Genomic DNA, 22,513 nt, shown 5'->3' with positions numbered 1-22,513 from the left:
GGGCTTCACCAGAGATCATCTCAGAGTCTCCACAGTTTCACTGCCCAACCATCTCTCCACTCCTCCACACGCAGCTCTCTACTTATCAAAACCCATCGGTGTATCATTGTAAAACTAATCACAGTTATCTAACAATCCCAGCAAAACTGATTCATTAATATCTCTCTAATCCAGAAGTTCCCAACCTGGGGTCCATTGACCCCCTATTTAATGGTATTGGTCCACAGAATAATAAAGGTTGGGGACCCCTGCTATATCCTATTTTAGTTTCTTCCTCACATCCTTCCAGTACTCAATTCAGGAAGGCACAGACAGAAAGTAGTGTATAGCAATACAGTCTGTGTAACACAGGCCTCATTTAGTGAGCCATTGAATTGTGCAGTTTACACTGTATTGTTGTGGTAGATGGTTAAATTAACCAACCCAACACCACCATAGCAACCCTCTTGAGAGAAGTGGAAACTCATATCCAAAGAGTCACAAAGAATTCATCTCCCTTATGATGCCCTTACCAAAGCTCTGCGACAAGGTGAATTCTCCACGTGCTTCTCCTTCCCCAGCGACATCCTCCTCCTCATCAAACAATTGGGTCAGTTCCTCTCCGTGGTAGAAAGTTACCTCAGGATAGTACGTTTCATAACTCAGCCGGCCATTTAAAGCCTCCACATGGTCATCCAGGACTGGAACAGAAAGAGGAAGCATGCTGCTGGGTACTCCCCAAATTACTGATTTTCATTCTGATTAGTACTCAGCCCCCTTCTGCACTCACTGTACACCCATGATTGTGTAGGCAAGTTTCCATCGAACTCAATATATAAGTTTGGTGATGACACCACAATTGTAGGTCGCATCTTGGGTAATGATGAGTCTGCGTGCAGAGAGGAAATTAAGAACCTGGTGGCATGGTGTGAAGCCAATAACCTATCCCTCAATGTCAGCAAGAAGATACATACGGCCAGGTTTGGGAACAGCTTCTTTCCAACCGTGATAAGACTGCTGAACAGATCCTGACCCGGATCTGGGCCGTACCTTCCAAATATCTGGTCCTGACTTGCACTACCTTACTTTCCCTTCTCTATTTTCTAATTATGATTTATATTTTAAATTTTTATTATATTTATTTCGACTTGTACTTCAGGGAGCGCTAAGCGCAGAAACAAATATCACTGTGATGATTGTACGCTCTAGTATTAATTGTTTGGTGACAATAAAGTATTTGTATTTGTAATGGCATTAGTACATGATACCTAATCACAAATCTGCTTATCACTGCAGCAAATAGTGCTCCACGTAGAAATACACTTAATCAAAATACCCACAGTGCATTTCATCAGAAATTTCTCTTAATGGAACATTTTTGTGAATTGGGCAATAGTTCTATACAACAGAGAGGTGTGCTTTAGAGACACCTTGTCAATTACACAGTTTGCATGAAATAAGAACTTTTATTTGGCTTGAAAGTCATTTTGTTTGAATCCTGATCACTGCAACTTAATGCCAAAGAAAACTGCAACACTGAAGGCATCTAACAGAACTTTGTGCCTCTTTCGTACAATGTTCTGGCAGTGTGTGACTAGCTTTAGTACCCCTACCATCACCAACCCTGGCTGGATTTAACCCACTACCCCAGGTCAAGGATAACCATGCTGTCAAGAAAAAGTTTACTAATCCAAAGATGGAGAATGCAGGTGAGAAGAAGGTCAAGAGAAGGATTTTGAAAAGGGCTGAAGCGCTTCTAAAATTCTACAAAATGGCCCCCTGAATGCTTTCTCCAACACCAATTTGCTTGGCAGATGAATATCAGTGGCAGCTGGAGGAAGAGAAGGTCACCAGTCAGCCCTCTCCCTTTTGCTCTGAAAGTTTATGGTACAGTTGTTGATGTTCAATATTGGCTGTTTTAGTTAACATGCTTTTCAGCTTGCAATGCTGCAAAGATTGCAATCAACAAGTCTGCTTCTTTTTTCAAGGCCTTCGTGGCTCTCTGAGTTTGTGCTGTTTTAAAAGATGGCCCTTTCACTGTGTTGGATCAGCGTCACCGTGGGAAGGGACTCCACCATTTCCAAACGCATTGTGATCATGAGAAGCCATAACTGCAGAGATGACATGAGAAAAAAAAATCACCATGGGCCTGGAGTGTAGGGTCAGAGGCAATCCAGCTAGGTGGTGACGTTGCACTGGACCTCACAAGTTTGTTCTCTTGCTTTTCTAACTTAATCCTGCCTGAAGTTGAGCAGAAGAAAATCCCTATCTCTTACCCAACACAGTGAGAGGGTCGTCTTCAAAGCAGCACGAACTTAGAGAACCATAAAGGCTTCGTAGGACGAAGCAATCCTGTTAATTGCAATTTTAGCAGAATGCCAGGGTGAAAAGTGTTTTAATTAAAATAGCATATAATACACATCAACAACTGGGCCACAAACTTTCATGAAAGAGTGAAATGACAAAAGATCTTAAGCATCTCTATCAACCTCAAGTTTTAATAAACACAAACGCATGCAACTTATGCCTGACTTCAAATTAGAGGAACTAAATAGACCGAGATTCAGACACAATGTTGCCACATTACATTGCAAGCAATTAACCTACTCAGCTGATTTTTAAAGTGTTTTCTCTCTGAATTAAAATGTTTTTAAGCTCTACTTCTGTCCCATAAGAGGTATGGCTATTTTCCAGTTATCAACCCTCGACAAATAAACACTACACAGGGCACGTGACCAGGGTTATTTTTGGTTAGTTTGGTGTGTTGGAAGTTCCTTTAAGTACAAGCAGAGACAGACCCAACAGAATGCTAAACACATCTTCAAATCATTTGCCATACAATCCCCTGGAAATGTTTTGCTGCTTTTCAACTGCTGTTAAACATTCATTCCCTCTCCATTGTCCTTAAAAGCATGCCTTGAATATTTGAATCATAATAGGCTTCAGCTTCCTTAACTCTTGGAGTCGTACAAACGCCTAATTGTAACAAACTGCTGCAGGGGTTGTCATGAGAAGCAGCTGCACCGAGTATCATTTCCACGCGTACTGCTTATTCGGCAGCTTTGCTTTGGCAAGGATTTTGCCTTAAGATGGGCCACTTCAGTCAAGCAGAAGGGGAAAAAAAACCTTGATTTCATTAATACTTGTCAGGGTCTGAAATGACAGGAGAGGGAGTACAGAGTGGAAGAGGTGAAACTGTGCTGGCGACAGCACTGTGGTCTCTAGTGCAGAGCTCTGGCCAAAAACAACTCAAGTTGAGAGAGAGAGAAGGGGGAAGAAAACATACCCATCACAACAGAGGTACAGTGCTACAAAACTGATGAGTCCAGCAAGGTTAATAGAATCTTGGGTAATGTGAAAGAACAGCATCCCACAGGGATTACATGTGGAAATAATAGGTTGAGCTCTTGTTGAATAAAATTAAGCTGAGGAAGAGGTTGCTTAACTAGTAGATGAGAATACAGTGTGATTTCCTGTCACCAGCACAGCCTCTGAATGGGGCACGGTGCAGACAGGCACTAGCTAGATTTGGAGGCAACTGAAAGAAAAATAATTTGAAAGGAGAAAGCACTTTTTGTACCCACAGAGCCCTCAGAAGTACCAAATCAATCACTTCTTGAAGTGTCATGTCTGCAGACCATTTCCAATAAGGTCTCACAGAATCCCAGGTGAAGGGCAATTTCTGGTCAACGCATTGGAAAAGTCCCTGTTGTACTTTTAAGTCATCACGAGGTCAACCATCTCCACTCAAAAGAAGGATGGCAAGGCCACCGCATAACATGCCACTGAAGTGCTGCTTCTCAGACAGTGTAGCATTCCTTCAGGACCGGGTCTCTGGAGAACACTCTTAATTAATAATCTGATTCAGGGTGAGGCTGCTAACAGCACGACAAGGCAATCTGTATTTCGCGTGATGATTTAAAAGAACAGCAGGAATGTTTCCGATGTGTTGACCAGAAATTCCCCTTCATCTGGGATTGTGAGATCATACTGGAAATTGTCTGCAGGCACGACAAATTAAAGAAATTGAGTTTGTAAACGAAGGTCAGTCCACACTTTACAATTGTAAGTCTTACTGTTCCAAATAAAAGGGATCATTGATGTAGTTTAGGTTTCTTGCTCTCTCCCCCCCCCCCCCCACACACACTGTACATAAAGCCAATTGGGAGTTCTTGCATCCCCATATATAACCATATAACAATTACAGCACGGAAACAGGCCATCTTGGTCCTTCTAGTCCATGCCGAATGCTTACACTCACCTAGTCCCACCTACCTGCACTCAGCCCAAAACCCTTCATTCCTTTCCTGTCCATATACCTATCCAATTTTGCTTTAAATGACAATACCGAACCTGCCTCTACCACTTCTACTGGAAGCTCATTCCACACAGCTACCACACTCTGAGTAAAGAAATTCCCTCTCGTGTTACCCTTAAACTTTTGCTCCCTAAGTCTCAACTCATGTCCTCTTGTTTGAATCTCCCCTACTCTCAATGGAAAAAGCCTATCCACGTCAACTCTATCTATTCCCCTCATAATTTTAAATACCTCTGTCAAGTCCCCCCTCAACCTTCTACGCTCCAAAGAATAAAGACCTAACTTGTTCAATCTTTCCCTGTAACTTAGGTGCTGAAACCCAGGTAACATTCTAGTAAATCTTCTCTGTACCCTCTCTACTTTGTTGACATCTTTCCTATAATTCGGTGACCAAAACTGTACACAATACTCCAAATTCAGCCTTACCAATGCCTTGTACAATTTTAACATTACATCCCACCTCCTATACTCAATGCTCTGATTTATAAAGGCCAGCATACCAAAAGCTTCCATCACCACCCTATCCACATGAGATTCCACCTTCAGGGACTACTATGCACCATTATTCCTAGATCCCCCTACTACAATATTCTGGATTGGTTGACTTTGAACATCTTTGGTGCACTAATTTCAGAGATTTCATTATGGTCTTCATCCCTCCCAATGCTGGCGAACTGATAACCACAGGGCTGCCCCACCCATTCAGGTAGAGCCCAAGTCCAGAGTTCAGCAACTCAGCACAGAAATTGCAAAGATTCAGGAGTCTACAGAAGCTGGGATATGGAACAAAAAAACTGGCTCAGAATGAATGGTCTTGATCTGAAACATTGACCATCCATTTCTCTCTACAAAACCATTGGATTCACTGTTTGCTTTTATGATACTGAGATTTCAAATACTGTAAGAGACAATAGGACAATGTCTGCAGAGGTCTGAGGCATTCTCCAACCTGCTACCATAACTGCATCAGAATCTCATCCTAAATCACATTTTTCCCAGGTTTGCATTCATCTCCCTGCAGAAGTTATAGTGGTTGTTCTTTGAGATGCCCTCTTGTCAGCCAAACCTTCATCTGTGCATCAGTCGGGTTCAAGCACGTTAGGCTCCCCTTCCTTCAGTACTGCAAGCTCCCTCTGTTGTAATGATATTGTACTCTCCCCATTTCCCACACCTGACCCTACTGAATGTCCTTACTACGTGTCTTTTCAGGATCTCTTGGTCTTGTGAGATCCCAGAAAGAAAATCAGGATTGAAAACTCTTTGTTTCCTTGTTCGCAGGATTGCTTGCCAAGCCTGGAGGTTAGGTCGCAAACGCTTCATCACCAGTCAAGGTGACATCGTCAATGCACAAATGAGAGTTGTTTCTGCCAAGCACCCACATTTATATTTGTTCTGATTAGTTGGCTGTCATGCTGGCTGCTGGTCTCTGCTGGGTCCCGGCCAACCAGATGGGTGAGCTCAAATGTGCACTGATGAAGTTAATTCAACTGGTGATGAAACGTTTGCAAACTAACCTCCAGGCTCGGCAGACAACCCTACAAACAAGCAGCCAACTTGATCTACTAATCTTCTCTTTCATTTCTGTCTTCCCTATATTTTGGCTTTCTGCTCACCGCTAGTGAGGTTGGTCTACCTTTAGAGGCTGTGCCTTCAGTTGCCAAGATCCTAAGTTCTACAATTCAATTCCCAAACCTCTTAGATTTTCCACCTCTCTTCACATGCCCTTTGTTAAACTTAATATCATGAGAATATGACCTGCATCAAGTTCTGTCGGAAAATGATTCCCTGAAGCACTTTTAGATACCTTTTTACTATTATTTTTGTTGAAAATTTAGCAACATCATTGTTTTTCCATTTTTAGAGCCATGGCAGGCTTAGACAGATGACATTATTGTGTTGCATATATTCCAAATTCACCATTTTTCAATTATTATGTACGCTCCCCACCCCACCACCCCAATACACAAGATGACCCCAAGTTGAAAGGTGAGTAGTTCTGAGAAACATCAAACCCAATTTGTGCATTTGTTGGCATAGGGCAGAAACATACGGATGCAGGTTTTCCGATCCTCCTCCAGCTTGTACCCAAAGTAGCAGAGACAGTGGAAAGATCCTTCTGTGTTCTGGCAGAAATGCTCACACATGTCTTCTTCTGCAGCACATTCGTCAACATCTGGAAATAAAATAACAAGAAAATATCTCTGTGGACATCAGGAAAATTGCTCCACTAACTTCAAAGGTGAAGTTTCATTGATGGTTCGAAAGAGATATCTGCCACATCTGAAGCAATGTTGGAATACATGTAACCATCACTAAGCATCCTGAAATGAACCCAAATGCTCATTCAAAACTGTGGTGCATGGGAATCACAAATCTCTGGATTTTTCTACCCCCTAGAGTTGTGGAATTTAGATCACTGTGGGTTTTAAAGAGCACCATGGAACCTGGAGCATAGAACAGAAAAGCACTGGAACTGGCCCTTCAGTCTGTGAAGTTGCGTTAAACTAAACTAAGCTATTCGCTTCTACCTTCACAACGTCTACTGTATATCTCTCCATTCTGTGCACATTCTGTGCCTCTTAAACACCTCTACAGTAGCTGACACATTGTTGAAAGATCAGGGAATTTAGAGCTACAGGAACTGGAGTGGAAAGGTTCAGAATAAGAAATGAGACTTGGGCCAGATCACCCTTGATCATATTGAATGGCAGTGCAGGTTTGAGAGGCTGATTGGCCTTTCTTCTGAAGTGCGTGCATTGTTTGTTTATTTTTGATTATCGATATTCAGCACGGAGTGCCACTCTGGCCCTTCACCATTTGCTGCCCAGCAATCCCTAATTTAACCCTGGCCTAATCACGGGACAATTTTGCACTGCAGGGGGGGGGGGGGGGGGAAACTGGAGCACCTGGAGAAAACCCAGGTGGTGACGAGGAGAACATACAAATTCCTTACAGGCAGCAGTGGGAATGGATCACGGGAAGCTGGTGAAGCAATGAATTGTGCTCACCACTACGCTACCATGCCACCTCATATGTATCCATATTAGCATCTAAACTTTTGCCAATGCCAGCCATGTATCAATAAAGCATCATTACCATTTTATATACCATTACAAATATCACTGTTATAAAATCATATACAACCCTCCAGGTATTCCTCATCTATGAGTCTGTCCCAACAAACCCTCTCCAGTAGTTCAGGTATATTTTTCTCCTTCTGTGTGTTTCACAATGGTCAGAGAAGGGAGCTCATCGGCTCAGATTTAAGCCTTGCATTTAATTGAATTTTTACCAATGCTGGGGTGTTGAAGAAGAAGTCCACAATCCATTGTAGACCAAAAGTGGAACGTGTTTAGGTAGGCATTGTCCAGTTTCTGGGCAACTGTGCTTTCACCAGTGGGAATAGAGCAAATCAGACCTGATATGAAGTCTATGACCTGAATTGCTAACTCTGTTTCTCTTCCAACAGATGCTACCCAATATGCTCAGAGCTTCCAGTATCTGCCATTATGTTGAAGACTTCCAGTACCTGAATAGTTTAGCTTTCCACAACACATCAGTACACAGATCTGGACCGTCATTCCTTACCATCACACATGCAGCCATCCAGACTGAGCCGGTACCCGGCGTGGCAGCCACACTCATAGCCTCCAGGGGTGTTGTAACAGTCTTGTTGACAGCAGCCAGCTCCGGCTTCACACTCATCCAGATCTGTGCGAGCACAAGATAAATTCTGATCAACTCTCTGCTAACTGAAGCATCCACAATGTCAGTAATTGCTTGGAATCTAATCTATAATGGATCAGACAAGAATAATTTTTGTTCTGAACCATGAACACGTTCATGTTTTATTAATGCAGGTAGATTTTCAGCCCCAAATCCCAGCCCTTCCCCACTTTAACTGTGCTGGACTCTTCCCATCTCTATCTTTATCCATGCCTTAAGATAATTCCTCCAATGTTCAGGAGCTGAGGACAGAACAGTGATGTAAGTTAGGTTAAGAAATGTTGGTTTCCTAATGGAATTTAGGAAACCAGGTTTCTTTTTCTTTTAACAAGTTCTGATGCTAACTTTGCAATCTGGATTTATAAAATTAAATTAAAATGATCAAAATCCTAAAGAGGCACGTGAATTACTTTCTCCAAGAGTCTCAAAAAGGTACCATATGAACAAAATGGATAGTAACTCTCCTTCTACAATAATGTTCTCCCTACTTGTGTCCTGCCATCACCAAAAACAAATTCTCAGGCCATTACTGGAGGACCTTGCTGTGTAAGAACTGACCACATGGTTTCAATAGTTTAGCAATTACTGCACTTCAAAACCCTTGGGCTGCCGAGAAGTTGTTAAACACACAATGGGATTTCAATTCCTCTTTCTGCTTGAGGGTTGCAACTTGAGCTGGTATCCACTTTTAGTGCTGAATCACAAACAAATCCAAGTTAAGGATTTACTTTGCTGAAGATCATCCTGTAATAATTAATTGGTGAAGATTTCAATGAAGAATAATTGAATGGTTCATGTCCCATTCACTTAAAGGAAGCAAATACTTAAGTTGACAAAGAACATTGTGTTCCTTTCGCTATGTACATCCATCTGTAAGGGAATGAAGTACAGGTCTTAGCAATCAGGGTCTGGTAAAGAAAGAACCAACTTGCATTTTACAGTGTACCTTTCATGAGCTCTGGATATCCCTAAAGTGCTTTGAAGCCAAAACTTAACTGAAATTTAAAAGGACTGTCATTATTTGGACAAACCTTTGGGGTAAATTGACACAAGGTCCAGCAAATGTTTTTACTGAGTAGTGAGCAACAAACATAAAATGCTAGGGATGTCAGCAAGTCAGGCAGTGTCTTTGGGAATGAATAAAGACACAAATTTATATGTCAGAGTCAGTCAGCTTTGGATTTCTACTGCAGGAACAGAACTACAGTATTTCAATATTCCTCTAAAAAACAACTGGTGTTGACATTGGTACAGTGTTGCTATGGGAGCAGATCAAATTGCTACAGCATGTAGTGATACTGATATGGTTTTACACCATTCTGTATTAGTAATGATATGGGTGTAGATACTGATACATGATTGATATTCATACTTATTTATGTATGGCTATCAATATAGTGGTTGATGTTCCTTTCAACTTTCCTTCTGATAATAGATCAGTGGAAAAAGAAGAGAAACTAGGAAAAAGTGGAATTCTGCAGCAGATACTAAACTTCACCACGTCAAGAATACTTCTCAACCAACCAGACTTCTCTCTTTACTGTAGCGTAGAGGTTAGCACAATGGTTTACAGTACCAGTGACAAGGGTTCAATTCCTGCCACTGTCGGTAAAGAGTATATACAGTCCAAAGATGTACTGATTGGTAGGTTAATTGGTCAGTGTAAATTGTCCTGTGATTAGGCTAGGGTTAAATTGGGGACGGGGGGAGGGGGCCGGGCGGTGTGGCTCGTAGCACCAGAAGGACCTACTCCACACTGTACCTCAATAAATAAACAAATCAATTGGTCAAAGCTAGCACAAAGATCAGTTTGCATTATGCAGTACTCTGGGTAACTTGTTGTACCGTTCTTGAATCAATCAGAAAAAATGTGTGTAGATATATCAGATTGCGGCTTTGCAAATTGAACCACTGCACGAACATGTAAACTCATCACATCTTCAACATTCCTTTTAGTACAGCCAGTTTAGTTACAGTGAACGCAATGTAAATAAGGTCATTAATCACCGAACAAGGAAAGCATTAAAAAGAGCAGTTACCTTAGTTCTTCTCAACTGAATTGTATTCATTACAGAAGTTGACATATTTTGTTTTGAGCTATGTTACTCACTCTGTGGTATGGATTGTACAATGCAATGGACTAGGTCCTCTGGGTGACAGCTAGATCTTTGTCAATGTCAGACAACTATTGACCATCTGAAATTTTTAAACCCAGTGCTTCCAAGAATGGAGAAAGGGGAGAGTGCAGTTTCTATTAAGACCATTACGTCCATATTAAGGGATTCGATCTATTGAAGGAATCAGGAGGTATGAGGTTGGTGCCAAAAATGGTGCTGAGCTAAAAGATCAACCATAATCTTTCTGACTAGCAGGGTATGCACAAGGGTCCGAATGGCCTCCCTGCAGCCACTTCCTATGTTTTTATGAGAGTCATTAAGAGAATTACACAACTTCCTAGTGGCTCTGTTAGAGGACCTCTGGTCTGGACTAGTAATCAAGAAATCATGAGCTCAAGAGCTATCAAGAGAGTTTTCGGCATTTTAATTCAGTTTTAAGAAAACATTATTAAACTAAAATATTTAAAGCAGCGGGTGGTTGAATTGCTATAAAAACTAAGACATGAGACTCCATTGATTCTTAACCAGCCTGACTGAAAAGCTGAGGCAGTACAGTTAACTTAGCTTTCTCCAGGGGAGCCCAGCAACCCAAGTTAGCCTCAGAACCCATCATCTTTAGAGTAAGCTGGGAATGGACATTAAATGACAGAATTAGAAAGGAAGCTAAATCTCGACAGGGAATACTTTTTTAAAGGGTGATAATTCTGTCTGATGCCCAATGACTCCCAGCCAATGTGTTCCATTCAAAGTGATTCCCCCTGTCTGAGTCCCAATGACCTCAGACAATATATTATATATTCAAAGTGATCCCCTCATCACGGATAGTTAAACACAGATTGAGCCTTTCAGTTCCATATTGTAGGATTTGCACTAGGCTGGTCTCTTTGTAAGCTGTCAGGAGGGAATTTTCCCAGACAGTTTATTGTAATTAATAATATTGCTTTCAATAGCCAGTACAACATGCCCTGTATTGTCCATGGAAAGATCAACAAAGATAAATGGGAATCCAAGAACAGAAGGAAAGGATGCAGGAAAGCTGAAATCACACATGAACTCTTCTCGGGCTTCCAGCCGGGTCCAGGTATCTGCTTTGACAGAAGTTTCAATGACAAACTCTGTCATCTTCATCAGGGATGAGATGAGGATTCCCGGATGAAGATGGTGGAGTTTGTCATCGAAACATCGGTTAAATTCGACACCTGGATCCGGCAAGAAGCCCGAGAAGAGTTTATGCATCATATATGCCAGGAAAGCACTAAATCATTGTTCAAGCTGAAATGAGTTTTAAATGGGAACAGCAGAATTGTTATCTGAAGTTGTTGCAACAGTCAGCTGGAGAACTCAGCACCTGGAGAGGGAAAGGAACTATTTGAATGAAACCCGACATCTGGAGGGTCAACACCACCTGTCCCTCCATCATCGCTGCTTGATCTGCTGAGATCCACCACCCCGTATACCCAATAGATTGTTTGTTACTCCAGTTTCCAGTATCTGCAGTAATTAGTGCCTCTGAAATTGTTGGGCTGATTGTCGGCCATCTTGTACTCAATATCAAGGTTGACAATTTTAGAGAATTTTATTTCTTCTACTTACTCTAGACCCATCTCTTGTTTCTTTACTTTAAACAATGTTAATGTAAACAATGTTTCTTTACTAATCAATACCTCCCGTGTTACCTTTCACAGACATTATTTCTGTAATTAAATCCACTAATCAAACTTTTCTTTTGTTCTCTCCTCGGCCATTCCTGTGCATCTTAAAACACATTTTAACACTGTTTTTCCAGATCTGTGAAAATATCATGTTCAAAATGTTGTCTTTATTTCCACAGATGCTGCCTGTCTGCTGAATATTTCCAGCGGTTTCTTTACATTTCTTAGTTGCTGTAGTGGGACAGGAGGATAAGATGACATGTCTGTCAGATTTTTGAATTGAAACTGTTTAGCCTTCTTCGTCTCCTCCCATCTTTTTATTCTGGCATCTTCCCCCTTCCTTCTCAGTCCTGAAGAAAGGCCTTGGCCTGAAGCACCAACTGTTTATTCATTTCCATAGGTGCTGCCTGACCGCCAGCATTCCGTGTGCATTACTTCAGATTCCTTTCTATGTTCTTGAAGGGGATCAACCAGTGACCTCACTCATGCCCTTTCAAGATCAGTCATACACACTTCAGTTATGGTTGGCACTTGATGCAAAGCATATGGTCATCCAAAAGTACATCTCAATCCAAATTTGTAAGATTCCCGCCACCACCCTTACCCCCAATGTAACATTGTAAACATGCAATGGTGTCACTGAGCAAACTATTTAATGTCAAAGTGGCTCTCAAAATGGTGGGGAGGATTACTGCAGTGCCTGCGAGGAAGAGAGCTGGACTGTTCAAAACACAAGAGGTTCTAGAGATTCTGGAAGTCTACAGCAACACACACAAAACGCTGGAGGAGTTCAGCAAGTCAGGCAGCATCTCTGGAGGGGAGTAAACAGTCGACATTTTGGGCTGACTGACCTGCTGAGGTCCTGCAGCATTTTGTGTGTGTTGTGTTGCCTCACTTAAGACACCGACCAAACATTCAAAGCTGCGTCCCAGAAGTAGAATGTACTTGAAATATTACAGGAAAAACAGTAAAGAAAGCATGATGCTATCTCAGGTCCAACAGTTGCCAATGTTTATAATGCACTGTCAGATATTTAATATCTTATATTTAGTTAACTTGAGTTATGTAAGCCATGGAATGCTGGCACAGATAGAAATGTTGGATGTTCAGCGACAGAGTAACAACCAATTCATCCAATCCTACCTACACATGTCTTCTGATCAGCATCCAGATGAAAGCCTTGATTGCAGCTGCACTGAGGGCCAGCAGCTGTGTGTTGGCAGTGATGGGAACATCCCCCATTGTTTGACTCACAACCATTGACGATCTCCATCTCAATCCCTGAAAACAAAGTGTTCCAATATTTTCATTACCGCCTCAGTATGTATATCATTTCCAGTGGCTCCCACAGAAACATTAAGGAGAATGTTCTTGGAGCAGTGGTTAAGTTCCTGCACCATTCAAATGGGCTGCTGGACATGAGTTCAAATCCCACACCAGCAGCTGAAAATTTCAATTCATGCAATTAAGTACAGTACTGTGCAAAAGTTTTAAACACAAACTTTTAGCTAGAGCGCCTAAGACTTTGCACAGTACTGTATTTGTCAATGTGGAGTGGAAAGTGAGTATGTAAAGCTGATGGGAGTAAAGGATGTTGGGAATAGTGAAGGTGGAGCAATGTGAGAGGAGTGTGGGACAGGTGGCAGAGAAGGAATGCCAGGTTCAGGAGGGTGGTGTGGGTGCACGCACACCCAGCCCCAAGACACCAGGCAAGGTCATTTGATTCCAAACAATTTGTTTGTTCATCATTACAGAATGTCTCTCTAGTGCTTTCCTCTTCTTCCCCTCTCCCTTCCCATTTTCCCCCTCTCCCTGCCCCCTTTCCACTCTCAGTCAACAATAGAGACCTGTATCAGAATCAGGCTTTTCATCACTCAAATAAGTCATGAAATTAGTTTTTTTTTGCAGAAACAGCACAATGCAATACAAAATTTTTTTTACAGTATTGTTCAAAATTCCCTTGCTCTACATATGTGCCTAAGACCCTTGGACATTTTGGGCTGACTGACCTGCTGAGGTCCTGCAGCATTTTGTGCGTGTTGTGTTGCTTCACTTAAGACACTGACCAAACATTCTAAGCTGCATCCCAGAAGTAGAGTGTACTTGAAATAATAAAGGAAAAACAGTAAAGAAAGCATGATGCTATCTCAGGTCCAACATTTGCCAATGTTTATAATGCACTGTCAGATGTTTAATATCTTATATTTAGTTAATATAAGATATTATATTAATATCCAGACCCATCACTGTGGCTACCTTTGGGATTCAAAGGCAGATAGTAGATGGACAATAAATACCAGTATTGCCAATGAAACAGCCTGATTTCCTCGGCCGTGTAGGTCTAGGGAAGACAACCACCAGCCCTGCCAAACCCATGAGACTGAGGCGTGCTCAATCCCACCCCAAACCTGTTTCTGTGGATGCTGTGTCATTTGCTACCCTGCTACAAATTAATGCCACAAAATAACAGACAGTACACTGCATACAATTAAAGAAATTATACTTACAAATCTTCACTGAAGGGTTGGTAAAGAATAACAAAAAGAAAAGGGCCCATTCTAATAAAACAGTCCAACATGCACAAGTTGGAGCTCATCTTGAACTTCTCTGTCACTCACGCGCTGGGCCCTCGGTCAACATGAAAGCACACACCACCTTCTGAACGTTGCTCGCAATCCATCTCGAACAAACGGGTCTCCCACCGGATCGTGTGCTACGACCGGTTCACCCCAGCATCTTCTCTCTTCAGCTCCTCTCGAACAAAAGTCCCAAGCCCAACCCCAGTGTCCTTCACAAGCGAAACCTCCCCTTAATCCAACCATTCTAACCTCCTCATCACTTATCTTCACCAATAACACAAACAAGCATGAAAACAGAACAGACTGCTCTTACAGAACTGCATAATGAAATACATACAGCATAACAATAAAAGTATGAACCAGGGCATTACACTAATGTTCCCATCCCATGAACAAACCAATTGAATTAAACCACAGTTGCCGGATTAAAACTCTATAAATGTGGCTCATTAGGAGCCTCTAATTCTTAGCAGTGTGGAGGAACCGACGGATCATGGGGACTGTGCAGTTTTAGACAAGGGACATGTCTTGAGATGGTTATGTGTGCCATTATGAAGGCACAGTTAAGCAAAGATTTACATTATTAGTTCCCAGAAATGGAGGAGACAATGAATAAGAATGGCCTAAATTGGAGTTTAGACAACAGAGAAATAATCTCATTCAGATGCATATGAACCCCAGTGGCCTTAACAACGTAAAGACCACAAGGCTGTTTCTCCAGACTGGGAAATGTCTTAGTCATTGGATAAGGAGTCAGTCATTTAGTATTGAGAAGAGAACTTTCTTTCCTCATAAGTTAGTAATCATTTTGAGATTATCATAGAGAGGTGCAGATACTTAATCATACAATATATTCAAGCCTCAGCTTAAATAAATGACATTAAAGAATCACAGAAAGTTTCTACCCAAGGAGGTGGAGGGAGGCGGAGGTTAGCTCATTGACTTTACGTTGATCATTGATGTCAGTATAAATTTCTGTGCAATAATGGGTTTACAGGATATGTAGGAAAAGGGTGCTGAGGGTAAAAGATCAGCGACAATGTTACTGGGCAGGTGCATGCAGTATTAAGCCAAATTTTGGTTCTATCTCTTGTCCTTATGTTAACAAGAATTGATTTTCTGGTTATTATGCCTGCTATTTGCTTATGAAAGTGAAGATTGCACTTACTCACATTAAAACAGTGGCCATATAGTACTATACCAAAGTCTATATATAGGCAGGATGCTTAAGACATTTGCACAGTACTGTAATAGTTTTATGATTTGCACTGTACCGTTGCCACCAAAAAACACCCAAATTTCATGACAGATGTGAGTGATGATAAACCTGATTCTGATACGGGTCTGTGGTCTGAGAATGGAAGGGGGGCACAGGGAGGGGAATCATAGTTGGGAAAATGGGAAGGGAGAGGGGAAGAAGTGGGAAGCACCAGAGAGACATTCTGTAGTGATCAATTAACCAATTGTTTGAAATCAAATCCCCTTGCCTGGTGTCTCCGGGCTGGGTGTGTCTGCACCCTCACCATCCCCGCATCTGGCTCTCTCTCTCTCTCTCTTCCTCCTATCCCACATCCCGCCCACTGCACTCCACCTTCACCATTCCCAAAATTCTTTGCTCCTGCCAGATTTACAAACTCACTCTCCACTCCATGTTGCTAAATACAGTACTGTACAAAAGTCTTAAGACTCTCTAGCTATATATGTGCCCAAGACATTTGCAGAGTACTGCATTCAAAATCATTTCTTTGGATTTAGAAAACTCTAGGACTTCCTTATGTACTGAAAGCATCACCAGTGCCTTTAAAATACAGTGTCTCTACTGAAAATCCTACAAAACTCTGGAGAAGTTCAACTCTTACAGCACATTGCAGGCTAAGGATATAAAACCACGGAGCCATTGAACAAACAATTGCTGGAGACCAGAGCAGATGTCCCAGAGGCCTTTACACTTTATAAAGTACATTGAGGTTGTTTTAATACAAATTAATTAACAGTTAATTTGCACAAAGATCCCTCAACAGCAAATGAAATAAGTAACTGGAATGATTGCTAATTAAAACAGTGAGGTTAAAGGTGTAGTCAAGGCAACTTTTCTAAAGCTTCCCTGCTCCATCAAACACCCTGAAGTGAAGAACAGTACTACATAGATATGGAATAAAGCTCTTGCTACAGTGTCCCATCACATACTTTCCATGGGACAGATACGGGATAAAACTTCTTCTACATTCTCCATTAAATCATCTCCTGCGCACATAAAACACAGATTGAAGATGAGCTTTATTTATCACATGAACATTGGAACAGACAGAAAAATATGTTTGTGCCAACCACCAACACAGTCCAAAGATATGCTGGGGGTAGCCCACAAGAATTGCCACGCTTCTATTGCCAATATAGAATGCCCCACAACTAAATCCATACATCTTTGGAATGAGTGGGGGGAGGGGGTGTAACTGGAGCAGCTGGAAGAAGCCCACATGGTCATAGGTCAAACATGCAAACTTCCTACAGAGAGTGGCCAGAATTGAACTCTGATCGCTAATCACTGAAGCTGTAATAGCGTTATGCTAACTGCTACACTGACATGTCACCCATACCAGGATGGAGACAGGGTGAAGTTCTTTCATCACAGTCCCATCTAACCTCAAATAACAACAGAAAATGTTGGGAACACTCAAGTTTAGGCAGCATTCATGGATTGGGAAGCAGTTGACATTTCAGTCAAAGACCTGAATTATTAATTATTTCTCTTTCCCCAAATACTTTCAGACCTGCTAAATGTTTCCAGCATTCTCACTTCTTTCAGATTTCCAGCATATTCCAGCAGTTTCTTTAATTTCCTTATACTCTCTAGGTCAAGAACAGCATGGGTTAGATTGAGATTAAAATTTCCTCTACACCACCGCTTACATGGGCCTATAAAAGCCAACAAATAAAATATTTGTCCAGGCAGGATCCAGTCCCATAACCCCTATAAAATGGCATACAAAGGACCACCTAGTTCTCAATAAGTAATGTTCATTGATGAGTCCTCATAGCTTCTTCCACAGCCTACTAAAGCCCTCAAAATATTGAAATGATCATTTGTGATCCATTTAGACAACTCCTGATCTTTCCTGCCCTGGCAGAGAAGTATTATTGTTAACATTATGTTACTTCACTCTTCCTGCAAAAGTCTTAAGCACCCTAGCTATATATACTGTACCTAGGGTGCCTAAGACTTTTGCACAGTACTGCATTTGTCAGCGTGGATGTTTGTAAATCTGATGGGAGCAATGGATGTTGAGTATGGCAGGGTTAGAGCTCCACGCGACAGGTGGCAGAGAAAGAATGCCAGGGACAAGCGGTGACATGGGTGCAGACAAACCCAGCCCAGGCAAGGTCATTTGATTCCAAACAACTGGCTTATTGACAATTACAGTGCTTCCCGCTCCCTCCCCTCTCCTTTCCCCTTTACCCAACCATGATTCCCCTCTCCCTGCCCCCTTACCATTCTCAGTCCACGATAGAGACCCTCATCAGAATCAGGTTTATCATCACTCATATATAGTAAGAAATTTGCTTTTTTGCAGCAGTAACAGTACTGAGCAATACATAAAATTACTACAGTACTGTCATCCTGTACAGTGTGACAGGATCATTACTTGATAGTAGCTACTGTCTTGAGGTGAATTTTACTCAGAAGCCGACAGGTTAAGTTTAAGATCATGCTGACAGGCTCCTTAAAATGGACTTGGATTCTAACTTTCCACCAGTGAGAAGGTTTGAAAGGGTTAACTTACGGTAGCACTGTTTCCCATCAGAGCCCAGCTCGTAGCCTGCATTGCAAACACAGGAGAAAGATCCGCGAGTGTTGATGCATCCATGTGAGCACTCAGCGATTCCAAACACACACTCATCAACATCTAAGTGAGAGAGGGATCAAGAACCAAAGATCAACTTTATCAACCATATACATTTACATGTACAACACAGTGCAGAACTCTGAGGCACATAAATGTAGCTAGGGTGTCTAAGATTTTTGCACAGTACTGTATTAGGAATTTGCTGTGGTGTGTTGGTCAGGGCATGGCATCCAACAAAAACAATATTCAACAATCACAAAGAACAAAGAATTATATAAAAACAAAGAATTACTGTATATATAAATTAAGAAGAAACAATAGAGGCTAAAGGACAGATTTGGAAACAAAAACAACAAGAACACGAGGAAATCTGGAGATGCTGGAAATTCAAACAACACACACAAAATGCTGGTGGAACGGAGCAGGCCAGGCAGCATCTATAGGAAGAAGTACAGTCGACATTTCGGGCCGAAACCCTTCGTCAGGACTAACTGAAAAAAGAGATAGTAAGAGATTTGAAAGTGGGAGGGGGAGGAGGAGATCTGAAATGATAGGAGAAGACAGGAGGGGGAGGGATGAAGCTAAGAGCTGGGAAGTTGATTGGCAAAAGGGATACAGAGCTGGAGAAGGGAAAGGATCATGGGAAGGGAGGCCTAGGGAGAAAGAAAGGGGGAGGGGAGCATCAGAGGGAGATGAAAAGCAGGCAAGGAGTGATTGTAAGAGGGGCAGAAAGAGAAAAAAGAGAGAGAAAAGGAAGGGGGGGGGGGATAAATAAATAAATAAACAACAAGACTTTAACCAACAACAATTGGTCACCTAATTACAGGAAGGATATTAATAAGGTTGAAAGAGAGCAGAGAAGGTTTACAAGGATGTTACCGGGACTTGAGAAACTGAGTTACAGAGAAAGGCTGAATAGGTTAGGACTTTATTCCCTGGAACGTAGGAGAATGAGGGGTGATTTGATAGAGGTGTATAAAATTCTGATGGGTATAGATAGAGTGAATGCAAACCAGCTTTTTCCACTGAGGCTAGGGGAGAAAAAAAACCAGAGGTCACGGGTAAAGGATGAAGAGGAAAAGTTTAAAGGGAACATTGGGGGGGCTTCTTCACACAGAGAGTGGTGGGAGTGTGGAATGAACTGCCAGATGAGGCGGTGAATGCGGGCTCACTTTTGACATTTAAGGAAAACTTGGACAGGTACATGGATGAGAGAGGTTTGGAGGGATATGGCCCGGGTGCAGGTCAGTGGGACTAGGCAGAAAATGGTTCGGCACAGCCAAGAAAGGCCAAAAGGCCTGTTTCTGTGCTGTAATGTTCTATGGTTCTAGTTAGCTGTTACCAATGAAGTTTTAGAAGAATGAGGGGGGAATCTCTGGTGAACATGTTCCCACTGTGTCTTTCCATGGTTTAGACCCAGCAATAATACCTGAGGTGAGGTGTTGCTGTGGAACTGTTTTCCTTCATCTCTGTATGGAGGCAGCAATAGATCTGGGAGATGCAACAGATAACTTGCTATCAGCCCGAACCAGGGCCACTTGAAACATTTGCGATGTTTCAAATTGTTTACTGTGTGCAAGGGGCTTGTTGGGACAAGGCAAGTGGCTTGATTGCACTATGTGTGAGGGTTTGGTGGAGAATTCCATCATCCACCATGGAACAAGTTGTCATGGAAATGCAATGGTGCACATTACGCGGAAGAGATATTTTGCAGGTCACTTACCTTCACATCCTTTGACGTCACTCGCCAATCCGTATCCAGGGTAGCAATTGCACCTGGCGACTCCATGGTAGTTTTGGCAAATGTGCATACAGCCACCATTCCTGTCAGCACATGGGTTCTTCACTGGAGAGAGAAGAGCGTGTGTGAGAGGTCTTCTCAGTGAACTCCTTGCACCCCAGAATGGAAGAAACCTTTAGCAACTTCGTTAGGATATTACACCTGTCAGACAACTTGCCTTCGTGGCCAATCTCCACAAGTGATACTTGCCGGAGTTTAAAGAACAAAATGGAGGTTGTATTCACTCAAAGTGAGAAAACTGAACCCATTGTCACTTTAAGTGAACAGTAGTTACCTCCTATGGGGAGAACCTTTTTACTGTCACACATGGCTTTGCCAAGAGAGATCAAACCCTAACTAGACAGCAGGTTCTAGTAATGACTCTAAATAGCAAACACGAGGAAATCTGCAGATGCTGGAAATTCAAACAACAACACACACAAAATGCTGGTGGAACACAGCAGGCCAGGCAGCATCTATAAGGAGAAGCATTGTCGGTGTTTCGTGCCGAGACCCTTCATCCTAACGTGTGTGTTGTTGTTCTAGTAATGACTGTTTTTTAAAAATTTTAGATATACATCATGGTAACAGGCCTTTCTAGCCCAATGTACCCACACCACCCCTGTGGCCAATTAACTTAATAGCCAATATGTCTTTGGATAGTGGGAAGAAACCAGAGCATCCAGAGGAAACCCATGCGGTTATGGGGAGAACTCCTGACAGACAGTGGCGGGAACTGAACCTGAGTCTCTGGCATGGTGCCACTCTGCCACTATGCTGCTCCAATTTTTCCTCAATTCCCCACAACTGTTTTCAATTAAGTGCATTTAACAAGGTGAGTAGTGGTTGGGTTGAGTTGAGGACCTTGGGGGTTGGGGCAGACAGTGGGTGGGGTGGGCATGAATCTGTTCTCAGTCCTGGAATGAAACATTCCATTGGCATGCACAGCCTCCCTATACACTGCTCTGGACTGCTTTGGGTGTGGGAGAATCATGTCTGGTTAAGTGTAAGGCTGGCTGAAAAGAGTTACAACCTCTTACTGCAAGATCATTTAATAATGGTCCAGCATCACCTATTCCTTCCTCCAGGAATGTCCTGATCAAATAGGGACTGAGATAGCGTCACGTGCCAGCAAGGGCCCCTGGAGAACTACTGCGACTGGGTATCAAACAATTTTTCCTCTTGTTTGCAGCAAGTGATTGTGCAATTTTGCAGCTCCCAATCCCTCATTGAAAATGGACGACACCTGAAATGCCAAACTCTTTCCTGACAAAATATTCCCTCAGTAGTAGAATGTGGCTTGTAGAACTCAGCAGTATGAAAGGGCATAATTTTAGGGTGATTGGAAGAAAGCATAGAGGGGACATTAGAGTTAAGCTTTTTTTACATGGAGAGTGTTCCCCTAGCCCCCATGCAGGATGAAAATATCTCCAGTGGGCAGCTTATCCTAGTCCTCTGACTGACTGAGAACAATGCTCCCACCAGCACAAACCCCACTCCCTCCCTTCATGCACTATCCAATCATTCAGCAACAACACTCCCTTTCAGTTGGAAGAGTGTTGATCTTACTGTGCTAGGTCGCTCCGAGAGATGATTTAAAACATCACGCCTACGCTGTTACATGCTGGGAACTGAGGACACTTACAGACTTTCAGCTTGGCATCGTATGTATAAATCTGACAAGGCACACCTTTGAACCTCACAAAAAAGGGAGATCTGCAAATCTATATTAAAACAAAGTAGAGAAATTTCTGGTATTTGCCATTAGTATTGGAACTTTTTTATATTTCCGGACAGGTAACATAACTTGGACATATGCAGTGGGGCCTCCTAACGAGATTTGTTATGGGTATATGTACAAGCAGTGACGTGGTGGAGATACATCTCTACCAAAAGTGGTGAAAGACCCTCTTTCCCTCTGCTAGGTCACCCTTGGACAAGATGTACCACCTGCTTAGCCCCTCCTTGATCAGGGTCATGTGAAGCCATGGGAGCAGGTGGTGGATGGTTGTATGAGCAGCTGGTGCATATCACAAATCCTGTTTATGTGTCCAGCAATGCCAGGCAGTCAACCTCTAAAGAGTATTGATAATGGCTAGGTTCACCCGCCCCGTAAAGACACTGCCTGGAAGAAGAGTACTTCTGTAGAAAACTTTGCCAAGGACAATCATAGTCAAAGACCATCATCGCCCATGCCATACAACATGGTCCATGATGATGATGACGAAATGTGCAAAGTGATGTAACAGGTAGCCCTCTCCCTCCCGCCACAACAGATTCCCACAGCCCAGGTACTCACGCTCACAGTGCTTCCCATCGTCCTTGAGCTGGTAGTTGTGTCGGCATTTACACTGGTAATGGGCTATCGACAGCTGAACACAGTCATGTTCACAGCCTCCATTTCCAATTAAGCATGTATTGATGCCTATAAGATTAAAAAAGCACCATCAGATACAACTCTCTGTAAATGCATGCAGTCCATCAAGTTGATCTCACACTTTTACTTCATCTTGGACT

At 42.4% G+C, this 22,513-nt stretch overlaps 1 protein-coding gene across 3 annotated transcripts in view; it reads right to left on the bottom strand.

Moving 5' to 3' along the window:
- LOC132382201 (multiple epidermal growth factor-like domains protein 6) overlaps positions 1 to 22,513 on the bottom strand; it is a 418,396-nt gene that overhangs the window by 86,775 nt on the left and 309,108 nt on the right. For all 3 annotated transcript variants that reach the window (XR_009508228.1, XM_059952179.1, XM_059952178.1), the window contains exons 7-13: positions 22,296 to 22,421; positions 19,940 to 20,062; positions 18,154 to 18,276; positions 12,936 to 13,073; positions 7,886 to 8,008; positions 6,348 to 6,470; positions 513 to 680 (exon numbers count right to left, since the gene is read on the bottom strand). Coding sequence is in view for 2 of the 3 variants with exons in the window: in XM_059952179.1 (XP_059808162.1) it covers positions 513 to 680; positions 6,348 to 6,470; positions 7,886 to 8,008; positions 12,936 to 13,073; positions 18,154 to 18,276; positions 19,940 to 20,062; positions 22,296 to 22,421 (924 nt within the window). In the remaining variant the exon portion in view is untranslated. The remainder of the gene's footprint in view (positions 1 to 512; positions 681 to 6,347; positions 6,471 to 7,885; positions 8,009 to 12,935; positions 13,074 to 18,153; positions 18,277 to 19,939; positions 20,063 to 22,295; positions 22,422 to 22,513) is intronic.

The sequence above is a fragment of the Hypanus sabinus genome, chromosome 27, assembly GCF_030144855.1.
Source record: "Hypanus sabinus isolate sHypSab1 chromosome 27, sHypSab1.hap1, whole genome shotgun sequence".
Lineage (NCBI taxonomy): Eukaryota > Metazoa > Chordata > Chondrichthyes > Myliobatiformes > Dasyatidae > Hypanus > Hypanus sabinus.
This window is presented reverse-complemented; position numbering and strand designations above follow the sequence as displayed.